Source organism: Nematostella vectensis, chromosome 6 (genome assembly GCF_932526225.1).
Source record: "Nematostella vectensis chromosome 6, jaNemVect1.1, whole genome shotgun sequence".
In the NCBI taxonomy this organism is placed as follows: Eukaryota; Metazoa; Cnidaria; class Anthozoa; order Actiniaria; family Edwardsiidae; genus Nematostella; species Nematostella vectensis.
Window position 1 is genome coordinate 638,717 of NC_064039.1, and position 22,507 is coordinate 661,223.

Sequence of the window (22,507 nt, forward strand, 5' to 3'; positions counted from 1 at the left end):
CAAAAAAACAATACATTGATTTCTTTCAACACAATCTATTCAACTTTTATTGAACTCCTTCCTTCACCAATACCTGGTGCACACTAGACCCGTAGCCAGGATTTTGATCGTTATGTCACCAGGCATAACTTCACAAACTTAAGTCAATGTCTACGTCACAAAGTGTTAGTTAGGGAATGACAATTTGATGTCAGACCTTGATTAATAATACTCTCAGGTTACTTGGCTTGGACATTTTTTTTTTTTTTTTTTGAGAAAAAAAAATCATTATAGGCCAATAAGATACCATATAGCTGGTCCTATAGGCAAGGCTATATGCAATAACAATTTTCACGGCTCAAACTCATCTATGCATACACTTCAGTAAGGGGGTTGGTAAGAGGGTGCCACACTTAAGGCTTAAATTCTTTAACATCATACTTCCATTACTAAGTTAAATTAGTGTCTGGCCTTTCCCTCCTAAACTAGTATGAACTTCAACCTGAGAGCAACTGCAATGACTAGACTCTCCACTATCCTGAGGTCCCAGCACATTCATCCTTGAAAATCCTTTCCATTACGGACAATCCTTGAAGTGCAATCTCTCTAACCTCTGTGTCAGAATCCCTCTGAACCAAGTCTTTCAACCATTCCTGGATTTCCAGAAGCTCACTAGTACAGTCTTCAAGCAGCACAGTGATAGGTACGCTTACAAGCACCATGATCTGAGAGAAGACAAGCATCCTGCGAATATATGCTTCTGGGTGGTATCTCAGAGCCCAAGTGAATTCAATCAGAGTGGCAGCCATGTTGCGTGCCCCGAGAGTTCCGCGAGCAGAGTACATCACTATACCTAGAGTATGCACTAGTCTTCCAAGGGCAAAGCTGTCTTCTCCTAGGAGATCCAGAGTTTTCAGTTTGTGATCAAAGTTTTTCATGAGGGGGTAGAAAAAGTGGCCAGCTACATTAGAGAACTTGTTCATAACCTGTTTAAGTGGAGCCTTTGATGGGCCTTTTGCAAAGCGCTTGGTCTTGGATTCTATTCTCTCTTGTACAATCTTCTGCCAATGTGGTGTTTTGTCAAGAACTAAGTCCTGTAGGTTAGGTAGAGGAAATCTCTTGGGGATGTTCTTTTCATTCTGGATTTCTTGAGGCTCAGAGAGGAATTGTGCAGTAGCTGTAAGTACACTTAGCATATCAAGACGTTGGCTGATATTATAGTTAGCAGCAAAAAATTCCTCAGTCAAGTAGCCAGCAATCTCTTTAGGAAACCTAACAGCCACAGCAACCATTGCATTGTGACGTAACAGAATAAAGTTTTCTGTTGAAAACTTGTCTTGTAGATGAAGTAGGATCTTAACAAGCTCAACACAGACATCAGGCAAGTCATCTGGATTTGAGCACACTAGCTTGTCTAAAGCTTGCAGTGCAGCTTCTGTTTTTTCTGGCTTGTCACTCTCCAGTAGGCCATCTATGCAGTCACGCAGATGTCTTGGAGCCTTTTGCTCTTCAGTGAATTCTTCTTCAATTTCATAGGGTTCTAGGTCATCATCATCTGCATCATGATGCTCATGACTAACTCCAAGCTTGCTTGTTCTTTCTGTCATCTCAAAAATATCTGCTTCAGAATCATTAGCAATTTCCTCAGGGGTATTTTTGAGATTTGCTTTATTAAATATGGCATCTTTGCCCTTTGCAAACTCTTTTATAAGTTTGCTATCACTACTTTCTTTATAATCAAATGAAAGTTTGTCTCCTTCTGTATCTAAAGCACTGGTGAGAACCTCTGCTACCACCATGCCAAGTTCTCGCACCCTGGCGACTGGGTTCTCTAGGTGAATCTGGACACCATTTAGTAGACTCCCAAGCAATGACTGTCTGAGAGCAGCCTTCTCTTCTTGAGTAAGATATCCAACAGCATGCACTAGGCCACAACTGATAAACAAATGGTGATTATAAGGAGTATGTTTGAGGGCACTCTTATTGCTCCAGTTGTCAAATAACACTTTAGTAGTATCAACTAGAGTCTGGTGACTTTCCAAACTTGCTAAATACCCAATAATATTTGCCAAAACATTAGAATCTGCATGGTACCTAAGTAAAAGAAATTTGGTTGTCAGTAAGTACTTTAGTCTTGGTCTACTTTCAATGCTCTCACCAAAGAACTTTGTAAGTGTTTCCTGTTGCCTCACTTGTTTTACTAAGGATTCTACAACAGGTTCCATGGTATGATCTGGTACGCCAGTGACCAAGTCACTACATAGTTTATGCCAAAAGGGGCTGGTTGACATAAGTTTCTCTAAAGTTGGTAATATCTTTGAAATTAGTTTTACACCAAGGCCAGCCATTGAAAGTCTGCCCAGGAGTTCACTCATAAACCTCAAAGAAAAATGGCAAGATGTGGATACAACAGTGTTGTGTATTTTAGTCAAAGCATCAAGTACATCTGCTACAATTCTTGATGAAAATTCATTAGGCAGAAACAATAACTTCGCGTTACGCCCTTGTTTGTTTGCAACCCGTTCAGGAATAGAGACAATTAACGTTATTATTTGTTTACGATGGAGCTCGATTTTCCTTTGCTGTGTTACCGCAGCATTCCCGTCAATGCAGAAGTATGTGAAGATGTCAACCAGCTTTGATGAGGTTATGAACCTTTCTAGTATCGCTGTAACCGATAAAAGATCATCAGACTTAGAGAGTCTTTCCAGTGAAGACAAGAGGACTGCAAGGCTTTGAGAGGGAATCCCATCGAGAAAGAACGCTTCAAAAATCGCTTTCTTCTTTTGATCCAAAGTCGAGTAAAAGCCAACAGTTGTTGAACGCAATAAACTTTCGATGAACGGGACATAATGGCGATCTAGGAACTCTATCTTGAATCGAACACCAGAAATGGTAGCGGCCTCTGTCAGATTTCCAAATGCTCTCTCCAAACATTCTGCAAACTCCGATACATTCTCTGCACGAGAAATAATCCTGAGAAAGTCACGGACTATTGTCTGTAGCTCATATGTTTCGATAAATTCATCTGCCATAATTCCAATGTTGCAACCTTATTCCATTTTGGCCACAAATCAGTAGGTCACGTGAACTTTCTAAGTTCTTAGTGAGTAAGGCGGACATAAGGCGGACATGGCGTCCATGTTGGTTTGAATTTTACCCGTAGGAGACTAGGGCGAGTCGAGTGGACAGGGTACCCAGCGAGATTTCCTGTCAAGATTAACGAACATATTTTATCACAAGCAAGCAACCCCCAAAAGTGGTAAGTAAATTCTCACAACTTTACCCTGGCTGTAGTCTGCGTAGCAAGCGTTTCTTTGTGTTTTTAGGGCGAAATTTGACTGCCCTAAAAATTGGGTGGGAGAGGTCAAACCATCTAAAACTTGTTATGATATTTCTTCTTATTTTCCTTTTTATTTGTTATTATTACACACACAGAAACGTAGCTACCCAGGTTCCAGAGCCTTGAGCATCTCTCTCGTTACAGACAAGAGAGACATTCGCGACTCTGGAACAATATAGTACACAAACTGGCTCAAACTGATCATCACTTTTTATTCACTTTATTATGGTGTGTGATAAATAATATAACCAAGCAATGGGACCCAGTCTCTCTCACTCTCAGCCGTCCCTGTTGATACTGTTACTTACAGAGGACGGCCTTATCTTGCATTCCCAATTTTTTTAACAACAACATGCTTTTAACTATGTTTTTATACAACTCTTTATAGCCAAATTCCTTGTTGCGTGACCTGACAGAAACCCAAATTCCTTTCTTTGTTTTGGAATAGCACGTATAGTCAATCAAACCAGACAAACCGACCCCAAACGCTTGTGTTGGACTACGCGCTATTCTCAAATGAGACAAGGATTTTGGGTTTGCTGTAATAATTATATAAATCTACTATTTCTCAAAGCCATCAATAACATAAAGAATAATCAGTCACCATCAATAAATGATTAATTATGATTACTTACTTCATAGCTTTGCTTGCATGTACACTATTTACAATTTTTAGGTGGTAACTTTGATAAGATGGTTGTGTAGGAAGGAAAAGCACCCCGCTGCCAAAAAGCAGTTTTAATTCAAGATATTTGCCAAATTGTAGATTTTTTAAATAAAAAATATGCCTATGTACCCCATTAGCAAACTCAATGCCATAAAAGAGAGATAATCCAGGAATTCTCAAAGGATTTGGGTACACAACAAAAAAGGAGGGGAGTATTTGATCTATGAATCGAATTTAACACATTGATTGTTCATCAGTCTCAGTTGTACTCTGTGATCTTGAAATTTCCCTTAGTTGAAATGAATCATTTGAGAATGTCCTGTACAAATTAGAGGGAGTAACATCAGCAGGGCTTATCCTTTTGGAGGAGGAAGGCAGTGTGTACTTTTTTTGGTGCTGTTTACGCTGATACCAGCTAAATGGGCATACCATCAACATCATCTCATTCTTGTACTCCTCAGAACAAGAAGCAAGAAGAATAGCAAGCGAGGCGCCAAAGCAATATGTGAGAATTTCTGTAGAGCCATCTGCAATTTCATGTATGCTGCCATGTTTACTGTTATCTAGAAGCAGGAAGATGCAACGAGGAATCCAGAAGATTATAAAACTGAGGGTGATTTTGATCACCACTCTTGCCCAGGCAGATTCCTGTTTCAAGGTTGGGACATCAGAGTAGTCGAGGTTCTTCACCTTGCGGCCGCTGATGTCGACTGTGCACATGTGATTCATTGTTGCCTTGGTGATACGGCAATGAACCGCAAGCATTAACAACACTGGTGTTAGAACTTCAATGCTCACAAACAGATAAACAAAGATGTGGTTGTATATATGGTTCAGCTTACAGTCCCAGCTCGGTCGAATTTTGCTTGAAGTCAAATCAGCTGTTGTAAAGGAGACCACAGCTGCAAGAAGCCATAGCGCTATGGAAATAGCAATAACCCGACCTTTCGAAAGGAATTTCTGATATTTGGCGGACCTAGGAATCGAGAAAAACCTATCAATGCTCATAACAGTGAGAGATAGAACTGTCACGGTACAACAGAACACAAAAACACTGCTGTACACCCCGCACAAACTTGTACTTGACATCCACAATGGCTTGTTAACGAAACTGATGATTCTGACGGGCATAACGACACAAGCCATGAGCAAATTACCGAGTGCAAGGCTAGCGGTGTAACACTGTCTTATAATGCGTAGTTTAACGTGTTTGCTTCTAGCGATGGAGAGCAAGATAAGAAGACTCCCGCATACTGTGAACAAGATGACGATGCAGAACGCAGCTGCATTCACCAAGTCACTGACGTTCGATTCCCACAAACTTGTGTCAGAATTATTCCCATTCTGTCCTGGATTGGTTATTTCTGAGTCTTGACTATTAGGTACCCCAGGGCGATTTGTGAGATCCATCTCTTGTAGTAAGCTGTGACGAAGTCAAACTCAATATTATGCAAGATCCAACCACAGCCCAATAATCTCGTCTGTGACTCCACCAAATAGATCGATCTTTTTTCTTTTGTTCGATTGCTCTGATAAGGAGTTCTATAATTAAACTCCTACTCCGAAGAAGACTTTAAATTAGAGTGTGTTTTCCTTGTATTTTAGACACTGCGTGTTACTGCTTACTTCCTCCGTAAAGCGGAGATGAACTAACGCCAAATTTGCATTCACAGGCATCTCGTTGCCAGGGAATTAATCCTAAACTATTTCACACTAAGGGGGTAAGGGGTGGGGGCGAATCCATTTATGATATTTACGAGGGTAGTAGGACTATACAAGAGCTTACTATACACAAGAATCTCACGAAAACAATATATAAATATATAGAGTTATTGTGATAGAGTACTTGTGACAGCTAGTATGTCAGACATTGACCATAAACAACTGGTCGTTCAATACGTCTCGCACACCTGTGACCTTTTAGAGATTTTTGTTACGCATCAGCTACATTGCTTCACACTGCCTAAATAATCAATGATATAAACACTTTCACCAGATTCATCTATTTACCCTTTTCTTTTCGCGCACACACCACAGCTCGATAGTTTCGGAGTTTTTCGATAAGCTCCATAATTTCGGAGTTTGTCTTGAGTTGGGAGTGTATTTATTGAACGCGATAATGAACTCCTCATTATTTGTGCTTTTTGGCGTGATAGTATTCGCGAAGTTCGCCCTGATAAAACCACAACAGCAAGGTTAGTATTTAAGGGCCGTTGTTATGGGTCACCTTTTTTAGAGATAATTTTGTGTTAGAGACTAACTAATTATTACATGGTATCAATTGTTTTATTATCACTGCATATAGTTTACATAACATTGATTAACGTGTTTTCTCAAGAAAAAAAATCCGTGTGTTTATCCATATGACGTTCTTAAAGGTTTCATTGAGATTAAGGAATCTCGCAGTTCTTTTTGCGTTTTTCGCGTGTTTATATTGAGCGGCAAATTTGAGCTCTGTGAAAGACTACACAAAACAGTTTCTCCCTATTTGCGGAAACCTTTCCTTCGCGCGAAGCAAGTTAAAATACCCGAAGCTTATATTTTAGTAACTTCTTCTTTGCCCTTAAACTCGGAGATCTATTCTGGACGGGGATGCTTGATTGCCCGCCAAGAAAATACAGTGGTTCGTCTTTTAAACACTACTGTGCTTTGCAGGACATAGTAGGCTGTATTTGAGTTGGGTTGTGTATCTTGGGGGGGGGGGGGGGGGGGGGGATTTAAAGTCCAAATGTATACGGCAGTCAATAAAAGCCGCGTTTCAACGTAGCTATGAAGGATAATCTGAAGTTGCACTTGGTTGGCTTTATGTGAATAACCTTTTCTTACTCATCTGAAACATTAGAATAGAAGAAAGGGTGGCTCAGGAATGGGTGGGTGATGGTGGGGGTTTAGTAAATTTCTGCGCCAAGTAACCTATTTCTTTCCGCGAAGGACATTCAAACAAAGCTATCTTTTTCAGGGAGTAGCCTAACCCAGATCGAGACAGCAGAAGCAAATAAGAGAGCCGACAAAACAACGAAGTTTAAATCATTGCCAAACGAGCTAAGATCCAAACTTAACAAAGCGCGTAACGACCTGAAGGCAGCAAAGCAGTATGTCGCACTCGCGGAGAAGGCGGCGGCACTAAATCATCGCGGCACTACGGCTGAGAAAGCGGTCAAAGATATAATCGCTAAGACCGAGATAGTGCTTGTCCACGCGGGGGAGAAGATGGGCTTGGACTATGTGCATTACAAGCGAAGTGTGGGGGACGAGGGGCCCTGGGACCGCTAAATCAAGCGATAACCAGTGCGCATGCACACTTAAAGGAATTTCAGACAAAATTCTAAGAAGTGTACTCAGGGAAGGAGAAAATATTGATCGAATTTGGCGGTGGGCTTTTTTGTAATCAAATAAACTATATTTTTCACAGAACAAATGATTTCATTCAGCTTGATTGGGCACCGTAAGGTCAACTAGATATTCATGGAGGCGGTAGGGAGGATTTGCCTCCCAATAAAGATTACTAGTGCTGTTATAAGGTTCCCGACGAGATAGAGTGCTGTCGATAAGAATTCTTGGGAGACGCAAAAAGAGAAACTCACTTGGGCGATCATGAAGTGAGAAACTCACGTAGATATAATAGCAAGCGGGCGATCACGAAAAGAAACTCACGTAGATATAATAGCAAGCGGGCGACCACGAAAAGACAAACTCACGTACATATAATATAAAGCAGGCGATCACTTATATCTCGAGTGCGACGAAATTGGTCAAGATCGAGGTGGTCAGGGTCACGGACAAGATCGAGGTGGTCATGGTCACGGACAAGATCGAGGTGGTCATGGTCCCGGACAAGATCGAGGTGGTCATGGTCCCGGACAAGATCGAGGTGGCCATGGTCCCGGACAAGATCGAGGTGGTCATGGTCACGGACAAGATCGAGGTGGTCATGGTCCCGGACAAGATCGAGGTGGTCATGGGATCTTGGAAAAAAGACAAAGGGTCCCCCTATAACTAGTTTCTCCTTTATCCTTCTTATTAACCCTGTTCCAGTGGTCCCATTTACACTAAATGCATTAAAGCCTTTTCACAACATTCGTTTATTGCCTTGAGAAACATTCCTATACACATTTGTTCCTTTCCGGACGGAGATTGGATCTCCAATAAATGTACAATTGATTAAAATAAAATACCTTTGTGACAAATTGTTTATATATAGCCATTTTTGTGCTAAAATACGCTATCGGGAGTTGGTACGGGAGAACGGCGGTACAGCAAAAAGCTTCATAGGAATGGTTCTAATGACTTAGCACGTCTTCTGTTTTCCGGCCTATCTTTTGAAATGTGTTATTCTTGCGGTAACGTGTCATCCACGAGAACACACCTTCCATGGCCACCAGAAATCAAGGTTCAAGAAAGTGAGTCAATAATGATGCGAGAAACGACTGCTACGATTGACAAAAACTTCCGAAGAGGTTTCCTTCACGTTCTGGTGCATCGTTGCTTCCAGAGGGGTCAGTATAGGTTTCGCTTTTTCCTGCCGCAGTTCTTTTTATACAACTCCTGTATTTATGTCTTTTGAAATAATATTTTGTTGTTTTACTACGATTTTAAGATATCATTTTCCACTATATAAATATCTAGTGGACGATTTGAGATGGCTAAGGCCCGATTCATACGTCGCGCTCCTGCCGTGCCGAATCCATTTGTTTGGATTGTTAACACGTTAAGTTCGGCATGGTTCTGGGAACGACCGCACCAGTCAAACGTCGACACCTATTAATACATCGAACTGCTGATGTGTCATATGAAATAGCATATTAATTTTGATTTTGTGAAACAGAAGTTCCACCCCAGATTCAACATTGAGCACTTGCAACCTATTGAGCGCAATTTCTGAATCAACGTTGAACTTAATGCATTTGTGTTTATACTAATAGACAATTAGATTCGCCATGGCAAGAGCGCAACGTATAAATCGGGCGTTATAATATTCCTCCCAGTCGTGCCACGGATAATTAAATAACTCAACCCAAGAACCGCACGATTTGCATCATACAGTACGGCCTAAATCTAACAATTATTAACGACAGTAGCAATGAGAAAACTAACCGCTCTGTTTTCTAATAGAAAGGTGCTCTTTTCAAAAAGAGTAAAATAGTATCAAAAATGCATTTGAGTAATATTTTACCTAAGCTCGTGATCAAGTCTAGCTACATTTTAAAAGTATTATTTCATTTGCGTCTTTCAAACGAGTCAGAACATGGGCGTTACCCTAGATGTGGGGGTGCATGTGCCCCCTTTGTCTCCGAAAAATACATTGAGCAATTTACTGGAAGTTCAATACAATGGATGTCCTGTTAAATACGAGAAAAAGCGAAAACATGCAAGCGATAAATAATTTGAATAATAATTTCTTGAACATGATGAAACGTCACGTTACGCCCATCATTTACAACTGGGACTCTGCGACCAGCGCGGATTCCAGGCTAAAAATGTGAATAAAAGATCAATATATCCTGTAGAGATTGATAGAGTACAACATATTAGGAATATTTAAAATTGGGATGCCACTCAACAGCATTGTACTAGAATAAGCCAAAATGTCTTGCAAAATTTAAAGTACAGAAATTATGAGTTCTGCATTTAGAGCTGATCAAACGCAGCAAAACCCGATTTTTAGACGGTAGGCGGAAATCGTATGCTTCACGGTCTGATAAATAAGACACGTTATAACCATTCTAAAATAAGTAAGTAGCACGTGTGATATGGCTTTGAGGTAAGTGCAGCCTGTAGCTCATGTATGTGGTGTTTCACAGTTATCCATCCTTGGTCCATTTAGCTGAAGAATTTGGCGAGGAAAAGCGCCAAACATTGGACCTTGTAATGGTCAAGGTAGTCTGGTTACCTGTTGAAGTCAATCAAGTGATGGGTTCTGATGATCACATGACAAAGTGCAATACGATCACCTGATAGCAAGCGATGACATGGCTAAGGAAGTTTGCTGATGTTCGAATGACAAGTGATACCATCACGTGACAGATATTGTAGTTCACGCTGGTGGGACAGTCAGGTGTTCATACGCTTTGTCACGAAAATTTAAGCTAGTCTATGATCCAGGTTTCCTATGAGAAAATCCTTGAGTACAGAATAGCGTTTATCACTCAGGAGTATAATGAGTAGATCACTTGTGCTTGAAAATGGATTCCAAGTAACAGACGACTTCATATAGAGAGAGCAGAATAGTATTAACCACAATGCGGTATGAGAGCAGATTCATGGATTTCAAGTAACAGGCAACAAAATCTCTTGAGTGCAAAGTAGTGTTCATTGCTGGACGGAGTTGCGTGAAGTAGGAGATTACTTGTCATCGAACATGGCTTCTAGTACTACATCTCCCGCTGTACTGCGTCGTCCTCCTGAAGTGCGTAGCTGCCGCCAGTGATGATAAAGTGCGCGGTAGACGAATTCGTACTGAGAGTCTGTCTCCACCATACCTCCCCTACAAGACATTCATGTATTCAAGATAAGAAAAATTAAATATAAAGAGGATCGCGGATCATGCAAGGTAATCATGTATTCAATATAAGAACACGTGACACGACGTTCATCTCAGCTCTACGAAGAACGTACCTTTCCATTCGCATGCCGCATACAATCTTTAAAATATCAACTTTATTTTCTTTCTGCAAATAGGAGAAAAGATTAGGGGAAGAACTTAATGGCTGGAAGGAACTTTGTGGTTTTTAGCCACGACGGAAAAACCTGAAAAATACGCAATTCTAGATAGGGAAGGAAGACACAATTTCCAACAATGGCCATCGGTTTCTTGATTTTCAAAATACAAATAACGTGAGACCGAAATGCATATTCCCAGTTTTTGACTTTTTAAGATATTTTTTCCTTGATCATCCTTGCGCTGTGTATCCCATACACAGCGCAAGGATGATCAAGGAAAAAATATCAGGGACGAATAGCTCAAATTTCAATGCCACTTAACAAAAAGTCGCATCAATTTAAAAAAGTCGCATTTGATATTTTGTTTGCTATTACTCACTAAGTACTTAGAGAAATTTTCCTCCTTATTAGATGTGAAATGGGCTTATTTGAAGCGTCATGTCATGTTTTTCCGTCATTTCAGCCTCAATATTTAAAAGTCGTAAGAAAGGTCTAGCCTTGTCAGGCCCTGCTTTCTGAGAACCCCCTCGGTAGCCTGTTCGAGACATTTGCTATACTGGGCTCCGATAGAAGTCAAACAATCAGCGTGACAGAATAGCGGTTTTGACGGACGGCGAACTCCATTTCTTTTTATTCTTGCGCCGTCATATTCTGTAGCGCACAGAACCAGTACGTTTCTTGAATCCTGAAGCTTCTAAGGTGTTGTCAAGGTAGCAGGTAATCTTATTATCAAATGCGAGAAATGAGCGTTCGCTCAAGCAGAATGACCCAAGAAAGGGGGAAACTTACTTGAATTTGTTTGATGCCGATACTGGTGGCAACGAAGCATCCAGTTCTTCCTATTCCAGCGCTGGGAGGAGAAAGGATTTTGAGTAAGTTCTGCACATATTATTCACTTTATGCATTCATACTGATTAAAACCTTCAAAAACGTCAGGAATGTGTTACTATGTCATGCCCGGAATGTGTTACATGTCACGCACTCTTACAGTGCACCGTCACCTGGGTCTTTGTGTCACGTCAGGAATGTGTTACTATGTCATGCCCGGAATGTGTTACTATGCCACGCACTTACCTACAGTGCACCACGACAGGCCCTGTCTTGCCGTCGTCTCGGTCTTGTGCGAGGTGCACCTCGTCCACTAGCTGCAGCAGCTGACGTGGCGAGTCTGGCACCCCATGGTCAGGCCACGCCGTGTACCAGTAGTGGTACAGTCGCCGCGGGGACTCTAAAGACTGTCAAGGCAATAAAAATATATTACACTTGGAGACAGGTTTAATTTCCAGACGATGTCCGGTGCTGCTGTCACAAAAATGGAAGCATTTGTGAAGCTGAACAGTCCAAACAGTCCAACAAGCTCAAAAGTCCAAACTCCAGTCCAAGTTCGGGATTTTTTCGCGAAGATTGAAAGTGCTAAAATGTACACAACAGAGAGAGTTGGCTTTAAATAACGATGTTTAAATAGCAGTCAAAGGCCTTGCATAATATGTACCTGCGAATGGCTTATGTAGAGTGAGGTGATCTGGTAGCCGTCTCGACCAAGAGCAGAGTCGAATGTAACAACAATATCGCCATACTTCTCTTGCATTCTAAACGTAGGGTCGGGCCAGTATCGCTCGCACTTGGTCTGCCATGGCAAAACATTCAATCAGTACACACAACACAACATCCAGTAAAAATCATAGAAAAATGTGCGATCGAAAAAAATGATCAGGATGGCTGAAATGCTGGGAGTTCTTCTACTGGAAAGCCTACCTCATTTCTCTCTTTTAGTTTGGTAATCATGACGATAATTGGACAGTGGTGGTACCATATCATCCGCCAGAAGTCGTTCACAGTACAGGAAAGTGGTCCTTGAGTCGCTATGAATGCATTTATCTCTTCTCCATAGCCCTGCAAACAATAGAACAAACAATTATCAGCTGTCTGTGTGACTCGTGCCTGATAAAGAGCCCAGATATCTCACCTTTAAAACATTTGCGTTTATATAGGAAGATAACGGATCATCTGGAATTTGTGGCAGGGACACCCTTGTCCTCGAATCTGTGAATTGCAATGCAAGTTTTAGACTGAATGTATAATTAATCAATAATAAATTGTTGTATATTCTATTTAAGAGCTGAAACCACCTTGAAGCTGGCCTTTCCTTGGGAAGGATATGAAGACAAGGAGCGTGTGATTATGGATGTGTGAAAATAACACAAACAGTAGGGAACCAGGAAAAAGATAGCGTAAAAGAAACCACTCCACTTCTTCCTTCTATGGTGGTGTCTCCTTTATGTAGATTTTAACATGCGCAGTAAACAGGTGTGTACACAGGGCAGTGCGCGCACACCCCCCTTGGCGGCCAAAAAGTGGGTCATTTGTTATTAAGGAATCTTCAAATACTTTGCTTTTCCCATATGATACCTATGACTGCGCACCCCACCCATGGTCAATCCTGAGAATGCGTCTGGTAAGCACAAGGGGAGGAGGAACAGAGTTTGTTGGGGTAAATTATATAATCATCCACAAAATTCCCTCTAAATTCTCAATCCACAACTCAGGTAAGGTACTCACTTGGTAGGATTGATGGATATCTATTGCGATAACTCGATCCTGGTAATCTCTCCTCTGCTGGAGGGTGATTCATTGGAATTTCCTGAGAAAATAACAGCACAATTGTAAAACCATGGCCAAATCTTTATTAATGGTTTTGTTCAAAATTGAAAGACAAATCATGTAAAGAGATAATCATCTAAACATCTGATATTTTGTATGTTTTTTTTTTCAATGTAAATACAGAATTGGTGACTGACTGATTTTTCAAACACCATTACTTCCAGGAGCTAGTTTAGCCCAGGTTTTCTAGCGCCTATGGATATTTGTTTGTTTGTTTTCTACTAAATACTTAGGGCTTTATTCTCTAAAGTACTCACCCAAAATTCTGCATATAATTGCTTTGTATTGTCAACACATTCTCCAAGTTCTTCAAAGGTAATCAGTTTGGATTTTGCTGAAAGCTTTTCCTCAACAGGACTGCAACATAAACAAGTATTGATATATTTCCAGTAAGCAGACCACTTTTGCAGGATAATTCTCTTAAAAATTGACGCTTTAGGGAGTTTTAGCAGAGATGCTGGCAACAAGGACAAATGAAGGCAAATTTTAAATACAAAGCTTCCACGTTGTGGAATGATCTACAAACTCAAGCCAGGGGTTAAACTCACCTTTCTCGTATACTAGGTGCAGGTGAACCCGGGCCAAGGTCAGTAGACGAAGATGTCAGGTCAAGAACCAGGGATGCTTTAGAACCACGTCTAGAAAAAAAACAAATAACAAATAATTTACGGCACTTTACAAGGCACAATAAACTAAAGATATAAGAATACATAGGTGAGCTAACAGGCTTCTGTCCTGGTATAATAAGTACAATAAGGCAAGAGTTTACCTATCAGATAATGAGAGATGTGAGCCTGTCCATTTTCTAGGCTTGGGTGGCATGCCAGCAATGGTATACACTCGCCCAGCCTCTGGTTGGATCATACTGGCAGACATGGTCTTGATTGGGTGGACTGCAGGGTACAGCAGCTTCTCTGGGTCCACCTGCTTTGTCTGCTTGAGCTCCTCCTCAGCGCTGGATGACATGCGCCGGCGACACACAAGCTGCACATAGAAAACCCACAGATACATCAACCCATGCTTATCCAAAGGGTGAACTCTCTAGTGCCCAGTGGATAAAAATAGGTATGGGGAAGGGGACAGTCCCCCATTTACACCCTTTCAAACTGAAATCTTGAATTTTACTGTGTGTTTAATATACTTTACCCCTCTACCCTTGATGTTCCTTCAATAAACACTTTGGATTGCTAAGTAAAATTTTTTGAAATTGAGTAATTCTATGAAAACCCAGGCAATGGCTAAGATGACAGAGCTCTCATACCCAGTATGAGCCTGGAAAGAGTTCATTACACAGAGGAACATACCAGGCGGCAGACAATGACTAAGATGATAGGGCACTTACACCTGTAGGGAGGTCTTCAGGGAAAAATACATAGCAAGGTTTCAGGGTAAAAGACATAGCGATGCTCGTCAGGAAATTAGAAAAATACCCCTGAAAATACCTACATGACCAAAAAAGCTACGCTCAAAAGGCCCGATTTTGACCTGTAAAAAAATTATGAGCATCCCTATCAGGTTGAGATGGGAAGAACCCCTGACTTATACCCAGTATGGGCCTGAAACAACTTTAAATTAAAATGTAATAGGCAAACAATGGCCAAGATGATAAGGCACTTACCAGTATGTGCCTAGAAAGAGTTCCTTAAAGTAATACTTACCAGGCAGACAATGGCCAAAATGATAAGGCACTTTTACCCAGTATGTGCCTGGAAAGAGTTCCTTTAAGTAATACTTACCAGGAAGATAATGGCCAAGATGATAGGGCATTTATACCCAGTATGTGCCTTGAAAGAGTCCCTTAATACTTACCAGGCAGACAATGGCCAAGATGATAAGGCATTTATACCCAGAATGTGCCTGGAAAGAGTTCGTTAAAGTAATACTTACCAGGCAGACAATGGCCAAGATGATAAGAAGGACACTCATCCCTGCTACCACTGCCACAGGAAACCACATCTCTTGGTAAACAGCAAGATCCATCTCTGGGGACTCCTTCAATGGGGTAAATCCAAATAAGGCATACTTGCAATGATTAATTAATCATGAATGGGTAATGACTATCATAGGAATGTTTGGCCTATAAGTGACTCGGCATGGGCCATCCTCGGAGACCCAGGGGTATTTTCCTCTAGCTTTTCACACGCGAGAAAAATAACCCCTGGGGAACAGTAAGGAACAAACTTGGCAAAAAAATCTAGGCCTATGGTGAGCTGTGATTGGCCGACCTCCCGAGGTCGACCAATCACAGGCGCGCTTCCCAAACAATGCACCAAAAATTTACATAAATTGTTCTGTGTTGGCTAGAGATCAAATATGACTTCTAGCGTGAACAACTTCTTATTCGAACGGCTAATTCCCGACATCACTTCAGCGGTAAAAAACATGTTTAGAGCGTCTTCATTGAAGCCAGAACAGCTTTGGGTCCTAGAGGGGTTTTACAAACGACAGGATGTTTTTGCTCAACTACCTCTACAGGGTTTGGAAAGAGTTAGATTTTTCAAGCCATGCTGAAAATGTGTGAGGGAACCCGATAGTTTTTGAAACTTGTCTTCTCCAGTAGATAATCCGTGACCAGTTCGCCATCTGAACTCAATCGGGATACGTACCGCTTTTTTTTTCCAACCCAAAGGACAATGACATTCTAGTCAAGGGAAAAGCAAGGATCATGCTTGGTAGTCACGAGTCATTCGGCAGTGAAGCGGTGAATCTATTTTACTTGGCACCAAAGTTTAAGCTTACAGAGAGGATGTAGTAGATCCTTGGCTTAAAAAATGTGCAAATAAAGTCCGTAAAACCATCTTTTGTGATACATTCCTTCCAGTAATCGAGGAGAGTTGTTCTCCAAGCAAATGCGATCTGAATAGCTCGTGCATTTTTTATTATCTGAGACTGTTTCCCCGCAAACACGGCAATAATTCCCGATTACCTTACATTTCTGAGTAGAGAAGGCTAACCCATTTTTTCTTCCTTAAATAACAAAAGACAGAGCTGGCGAAACGGCAAAATATATCTAAACGCGTAAGATTTCCCACAGTGATTTGTCTCCAATTGATCGATGACAGCTTTAGACATGTTTTTTTTTAAATCCCCAAGGGACCCAGGCACCGTGACGGCTTTTTTGCCACTGTTCCCCAGGGGTTATTTTTCTCGTGAGTGAAACGTTAGAGGAAAATACCCCTGGGTCTCCGAGGATGGGCATGGGCATATTTTCTATATCTTTTGTTTTATTTGCAGGATGCAACTAAAAGGAAACAGCATTGGGACACAAATCGATTCTATGGACTTTACGTAATGATCAGCAGTTCACCTTTATTCCATATGCAGTGACATTGAACTGCTTTAGAAAGGGCCGCATTTCAAAGGTGTCTAGAGATCGTGTGACATCTGGTGCTGGGATAAAGTTTGGAAGAGAAACTTCTCTGGTTGATTTGCAGTACACCTCCAGCTGGACTTTAGAAAGACTTATCTGAAAAAATTCAATTTTTGGGATGTTAGCATCAAACATATGTATTACAATGATATCCTTCATCATCCAAACAAAGGGCACCCACAGTAACTTCACCACCATCCTTCTCCCCTAAAAATATGAGTATCACATAGTATTTTTTAATGTAAAACAAGGTTTCCTTTTTTTGGGAGGGTGGGGTGGGCAAGGGGGCTTGCTATAAGCTATTTCTTCATACTTGCCTCACCAAATAATTATTAATTACCATTTTACGGGGGATAACGGGGGGGAGGACTACCATAAAACCAGATTATATTCTGCATGGTCAAAGCAATTTTAAATTCTAGAAGATTGCTTTACCATTAGCTTGTAACTCGATAAAGCCATAATTATAAACTGCTTAGTACTTGATTTGTGGTTTATTGAAAAGTTTCAACCGCTGAGGGTTACCATTGGGTTTAGACCCTCTAAGGGAAACCAAATTAAATTAAAAAAAACTTTTCATTATTCCCTAAGGGATAGCAGAATCAAAAAACTATTTTAATATCCCCCAAGGGATAGCAGTTTTTAGGATTTTATAACCTAAAAGATAACTAAAATTTTTATGGCTAACATCCCCCCCCCCCTTGGGGTTCCATCCTTGACTTACCGGGGTGTTGTGGAGTATTTTGCAGTAAGCACCAGGAAAGAAATACCTCTTCAGGCTTTGAGATAGTTTTGAACTGAATGCTTTTTCTTGGTATAATGAAAACTCTTTCTGGTTGGTACCAATATTCTGTGGGAGGAAAATAATTGGGTCATCTAGACTCAATCATTTACTCAGAGAGTTTTTATAGTCTAGTATACAAGCCTCCTGCCTCGAATAGCAAAGCTAACTACCAGTTTCGTGAAGTTTTTTTAAGAATGTGGATCAGACTTGGGGTATTTTGACATTTAAAGATCATTATCTTTATCACATAACAAACCAAAATTCAGATGCTTAGCACTTGTTTGACATATTTAAATCACTGTAAGTATTCCATACAACATTCAGAAGCCTTAAAATTGAGCTTTTTGAGGATATCCCTAGCTAACATGACCTCTGTTGACATTTTCCAGGCAGCTGAAGTCCCTTTAGAAAAGAAATCATGACTGGGTTCTCCATCTCTGTAAGTCTTTTCCAACAATTCAAGCAAGCAAATTTAGATGATCCTTTGTATTATCAAAACATCTCACAAATCCCAAAGTCAAGTTTCTAAGTAGATAACCAGTAATAACAAAGCTTGAATGTACTTAATTCACTAAAAACAGCACTGAATTGTAAGATAGGTAAAGCTTCACCTCAAAAGTAATTAAGTAATCTAGGTTCTTGACACTGTTATCAGACTGCCAGAATATGTCACCTTCATAATGGATATTGAACCCTACATTAAACACATGTGACTCTAAACAAATGGTTTGAGATTGATTTCTATAAGAAAAGTTAAGAATGTTTAATCAGGATGATAGAACAGCTTGAATAAACACATTTAGCCTCAAAACAAGATAATTATCTCCAATAACCTACAGTAACTCCCTACAGAGGAAACAATTTTTGAGCAACAGCAGTAAATAAAAAGAATATGTGGTTAAAATTAATTTCCAAAATCATAAATGATATCTCTTGTGGGAAAAAGAAATGTTGTAGATATTAAACATATCTTTTGATGTATCTCTAAGTCATCTAATACTATCTCACAATGATTCAATTAACAAGCGTTTAAATGCAATGCTTTTACAGTGTGCAAGATTAATTAGAACAAATTGTGGCCTCACATTTTAGAAAACTGGTGATTGACTTCTGTACTTGAAAAGCTAATACTCTGTGAGTAGAGTCTCTTCTCTTTTCACCTTCCAGCTGGGGTGTTTTAATCATTAAAAATGTAAATGCTTCAAAGTAAATTATACAAAAAATAATTATCAAGAGCTGCATATTTTTAGCAAAGTAAGAATGGTGCCTTTAAATTCTGCACATATTATAAATTATTCTTTGAAGAGAAAGTTTTTTTATTTATTTACAGTGTGATACTGGTCTACATGTGATCATCATTTAAGCCTGGACACAACAAATTTTGTAAACAGGTATGTTTATGAAGTGATGCTGCCTTTTTGTAACTCTTTAAAAAATAGAACTTGAAATGTATGCACGTCTCTAAACTTTGTAAATAGCACTGATAGAATTCTCAGTTAATTATAGAATATTTTTGGTCTTCTTTTTTAAATTCAATTGGCTTTTCTTTGCAAAGGATGAATGCTGTTAATAGTCAACTAAGAAATGCATTTTTTTTTTCAAATGACACAAAAAGAATGTACTTCCATAGAACCAAATAAGTCAGATTTCTTTAACCATGAAAATAATTCTCAATAGAAGGAGTTAATGACAGAGCAATCCATGGCCAAAAAAAAATGACTATCAAGATAATTCGCATTCTTTCACAAAGATTTAAATATACGATGAAATTAAATTGGCACTATATGCACCAAACTAAATACTGTAACATTTAGTGTCAAAAGACTCTAAACAAAAATGGTGTCAGAAGAAATTAAAATAGCTTCTATTGGAATTTTCTAACAAAAGCATGTCATTACACAATTACTGACATGTTTCAACACAAGGTTGAAAAGAATTTTGAATGCCTCTTCTACTCTGTTAGTACATAATGAACTTTTCAACCTTGTGTTGATTTATAGCTTGTCTACACCATGTCTGCCATCTAGTTTTTCTACAGCTTGTCTGTAGTCTATCTAGTTATACCATACGGTTCAAACTTTGGTACAAGATTTTTTATGGCAAATGAGAGAAAGTGTTCAATATTGGATTTTGCTATGTTTTATGACACTTCCTTGTAACAAATGGCTAACATTATAATAACATTACTTCAGTAATCTTGTATCAGTACGGTATCATCAAATGAATTATGGCAAAATACCGACTTTATATTTTGGATAAATGATTTCATTTTTAAAAGTACTCATCTACATAATTATATCAACTGGGACAGGAAACATAATCATTTTAAGCATCATACGGTATCAAATCACCATAGAAGCAAAGTTAATGACATCTCAGAGGGTGGGTGGCAAAATGCAACAATTATTTTAAAGTTGAGAATACACAGAAGGATATTCCAAAATGTCCGCTTTCCCTGAACTTATTCCCTTTTTTATCTTATGTAAAGAAAGAATTTACATTATGGCCTTGGCTTAGCGACTTGAAAAAAAAAGTTTGCACATATCACGCCACAAAATAATTTAACACAACAATGGGAGATGTTTCGTTAATAATAAACTTTATGATAACAAATCCCCAGAGCGCCTATGGCTAGAGCAGTTTAGCGGGAAGTCGCAAAAATATTTCAAACCAACGTAAAACTCGAAGAGTTTTTTTGATACGGTGCTTATATTACAGCTGTAAACAAAACAAAAAAAATGAACCTTTGAGATAACCACAAAATAGTCGATTTATGATCGCGCAACCTGATCAAATTTATAAAAGGAAAATCTGACGAAAGATCATACAAGTGCCAGAGCGTTGCTAAAAATATTTTTTGGTAATTTTTTTTCTAAAAAAAAGCGGAAGTTTTATTCGCAAATGATATCAACCCTTCAAATCTCCATTGTAATGACCTAAACTTACGTTAAGGGACGAAAAACGGGCAGGATATTGAATAAAAACAACCTACACAGTAAACATTTTCTCACTAAGAAGACACGACAGTTTGATGGTCGTGCCGGATACAACATTACAAAAAGTTATATCAGAGTTTATTTATGTACTCTGTATAACTCAAATCCTTACCAAGACTATAACATATCTCCGTGGAACATCCTCCATAATTTTCCCAGTCTTTTTGGAAGTAATATTCTTTCTTCTTTCCGACAGGTTCGAAACAACATCGCGGATTTTAATGCGATCTTCCGATGTTTTCGAGTTTAGAATTCTGCGTAGAACAAGTGTTCTAGAATTCTTATTTGGCGATAGATATATCCTACGTAGCTCTGTGTCTCTGGGGTCGTTCTCGTGGCGATTATTACGGTAAAACTCAGGTATTTCCATGTCATTTTGACTGTACGAACCAGCGTACGCCAATTCACTCACTGCCGAAAGAGAGAAACAAAACATTACAACCGAAGCTCAGAAAATTGTCTCAAAGATTATAATGCTTAGGTCTAAAATTATAAAACCTCAACCAAACTATACCTGGATGACTAAGCTTCAATGCTATTACACCATTCTTCGGAAACAAAAAGGGTAACAAGAGTAAAAATTCGAAAAGACGAACAACCATCTTCCCTCCATCACAACTCTTTCTCGCCACGACTCCGAACGTTGAGTGAAAATATTAAAATTACGCATGCGTGAAAACACTCGAGTCACGTGATTTAAAGCACCTCTTGTTTACAGGTGAATGTGGCAGGAGACAGTCTCAGGGATCAATTTGGTCTATGAGTATATTTTTTCACTTAATATTAAGGTTCAAGTATTCAGAAAAGAAACACAAAAAGGAACACCGCACTACCTTGTTGTACCTGCCATTATATCAACAAGCACGTTCAGGAATTATTTTACAGAAGTGAATGGATGAATGAATAAAAAATGAAAATAACAAAACACTTTTGCTATACACGATCTGGTGTCCTAGCGCCAAATTTCATGCAAATGGTTAACTTGAAGTAAAGGTATTGTTACATCCTCGGGGACACAGGGCGACACGGACATCATAAAGTTGGAAAAGACGTCCTTTTTCCCTCTTTCTTTTGTCTTCGCGCAATCCCGCTTCCGGTCGCTGCGTCAACCTAGGTCAAAAGGATGCTCAAAATAGAGTTCTGAACAACTTTTGAGAAAGCTTGTTTTACTGGCACCGATCTTCTTTCATTACTCCATTCACAGGAGTGGCAGATAAGCTTTTTTCAGCTATATAGTTAAGTATAATATATACAGTAAAATTTTCAACAGCTGTTCAGAGGATGAAAACAACAACAACAATAAAATCAGAAGGCGGGTGTCTTTTAGAGACTAAACTCTTCACAACTAGGTTTATCAAAACAAACGCTCAATTTGTAGTGGCAAGACATACAGGCAGGGTATACAAGGAGGAGGCACATTATTGCATTTAGTCTGAGCATTGTTTGTTTAAAAACGCGTGGTAATGTTTTGCCATTCATTCTTTTACTGGATCAGTTAGGAGTGTGATTATACTAGAGAACGTTGCGCCTTTTAAAGATACTGAATATACTTCATAAAATCATGACGTATGCAGGACATACCAAAGCCAATATACCCTCACCCGACCGAACAGGTATAACAGAACCTTTCAGGAATAAAACGTCTCATTGTAGTTGTAGAGAGAGAAACCCTGCGGGCGTCAATCAGCCACAAATACTGCACCCCGACAACACTGGTTGGGTGATAAAATCAACCGACGTAAAAGGAAATATAAAACAAGTGTTCTAGATGAGTTTATCCGGTTTACTTGACATATGTCATTGACCAACTTCTTGTTTTGCTGTAGGCAACCACTTCAGTAGTGTAAAATAGTGGTCGTTATATCGGAGCTGATCCTTTGGTAAATTATGCCTTTTTTAAATAAAACGACGAAGTTGGTCTCTTTAAAGAGCTTAGTTTAATGACTTGGATATAACTACAGTATTGAAGTAAGCTTTCCAGACAACACGAAATGAACACAATAATAAACAATTGCCGGTTCACACTAAAGATGTTTTTTTAACGGAG

The 22,507-nt window shown here is 39.5% G+C and overlaps 4 protein-coding genes across 4 annotated transcripts; 1 reads left to right on the forward strand and 3 right to left on the reverse strand.

The window, feature by feature from the left end:
* Nucleotides 1-19: 19 nt before the first annotated feature.
* On the reverse strand, nucleotides 20-3,115 carry LOC5511524 (telomere length regulation protein TEL2 homolog). The gene has a single exon (XM_001631867.3). The coding sequence runs from the start codon at nucleotides 3,012-3,014 to the stop codon at nucleotides 513-515; it is 2,502 nt and encodes an 833-aa protein (XP_001631917.3). The 5' UTR covers nucleotides 3,015-3,115; the 3' UTR covers nucleotides 20-512.
* A 399-nt stretch (nucleotides 3,116-3,514) lies between these two features.
* On the reverse strand, nucleotides 3,515-5,829 carry LOC116617829 (octopamine receptor beta-2R-like). The gene has a single exon (XM_032380859.2). It carries the CDS (start codon nucleotides 5,397-5,399, stop codon nucleotides 4,224-4,226), a length of 1,176 nt encoding a protein of 391 aa, XP_032236750.2. The 5' UTR covers nucleotides 5,400-5,829; the 3' UTR covers nucleotides 3,515-4,223.
* A 112-nt stretch (nucleotides 5,830-5,941) lies between these two features.
* Nucleotides 5,942-8,176, forward strand: LOC5511498. The gene is made up of 2 exons (XM_001631834.3): nucleotides 5,942-6,184; nucleotides 6,949-8,176. Exons 1-2 carry the CDS (start codon nucleotides 6,109-6,111, stop codon nucleotides 7,260-7,262), a joined length of 390 nt encoding a protein of 129 aa, XP_001631884.2. The 5' UTR covers nucleotides 5,942-6,108; the 3' UTR covers nucleotides 7,263-8,176.
* On the reverse strand, nucleotides 8,053-21,116 carry LOC116617826 (receptor-type tyrosine-protein phosphatase R). Its single transcript, XM_032380857.2, has 16 exons — nucleotides 20,975-21,116; nucleotides 20,573-20,871; nucleotides 17,405-17,530; nucleotides 16,618-16,776; nucleotides 15,198-15,302; nucleotides 14,080-14,294; nucleotides 13,859-13,948; nucleotides 13,568-13,667; nucleotides 13,209-13,290; nucleotides 12,616-12,692; nucleotides 12,405-12,542; nucleotides 12,142-12,276; nucleotides 11,724-11,884; nucleotides 11,439-11,499; nucleotides 10,605-10,657; nucleotides 8,053-10,473 (listed from the first exon to the last, which is right to left on the reverse strand). The coding sequence occupies exons 1-16, from the start codon at nucleotides 21,060-21,062 to the stop codon at nucleotides 10,332-10,334; spliced, it is 2,031 nt and encodes a 676-aa protein (XP_032236748.1). The 5' UTR covers nucleotides 21,063-21,116; the 3' UTR covers nucleotides 8,053-10,331.
* Between the last annotated feature and the right edge of the window lie 1,391 nt (nucleotides 21,117-22,507).

Bases quoted from the DNA above. Each gene is read 5' to 3' on its own strand.
- LOC5511524 (XM_001631867.3), bottom strand. From the start codon at position 3,014: ATGGCAGATGAATTTATCGAAACATATGAGCTACAGACAATAGTCCGT.
- LOC5511498 (XM_001631834.3), top strand. From the start codon at position 6,109: ATGAACTCCTCATTATTTGTGCTTTTTGGCGTGATAGTATTCGCGAAG. The intron at 6,185-6,948 runs GTTAGTATTTAA...TATCTTTTTCAG, and splicing joins GATAAAACCACAACAGCAAG to GGAGTAGCCTAACCCAGATC.
- LOC116617826 (XM_032380857.2), bottom strand. From the start codon at position 21,062: ATGGTTGTTCGTCTTTTCGAATTTTTACTCTTGTTACCCTTTTTGTTT. The intron at 15,303-16,617 runs GTGAACTGCTGA...ACCCCATTGAAG, and splicing joins TCACTGCATATGGAATAAAG to GAGTCCCCAGAGATGGATCT. The intron at 14,295-15,197 runs GTAAGTATTACT...TTCTATGTGCAG, and splicing joins TCTTGGCCATTGTCTGCCTG to CTTGTGTGTCGCCGGCGCAT.
- LOC116617829 (XM_032380859.2), bottom strand. From the start codon at position 5,399: ATGGATCTCACAAATCGCCCTGGGGTACCTAATAGTCAAGACTCAGAA.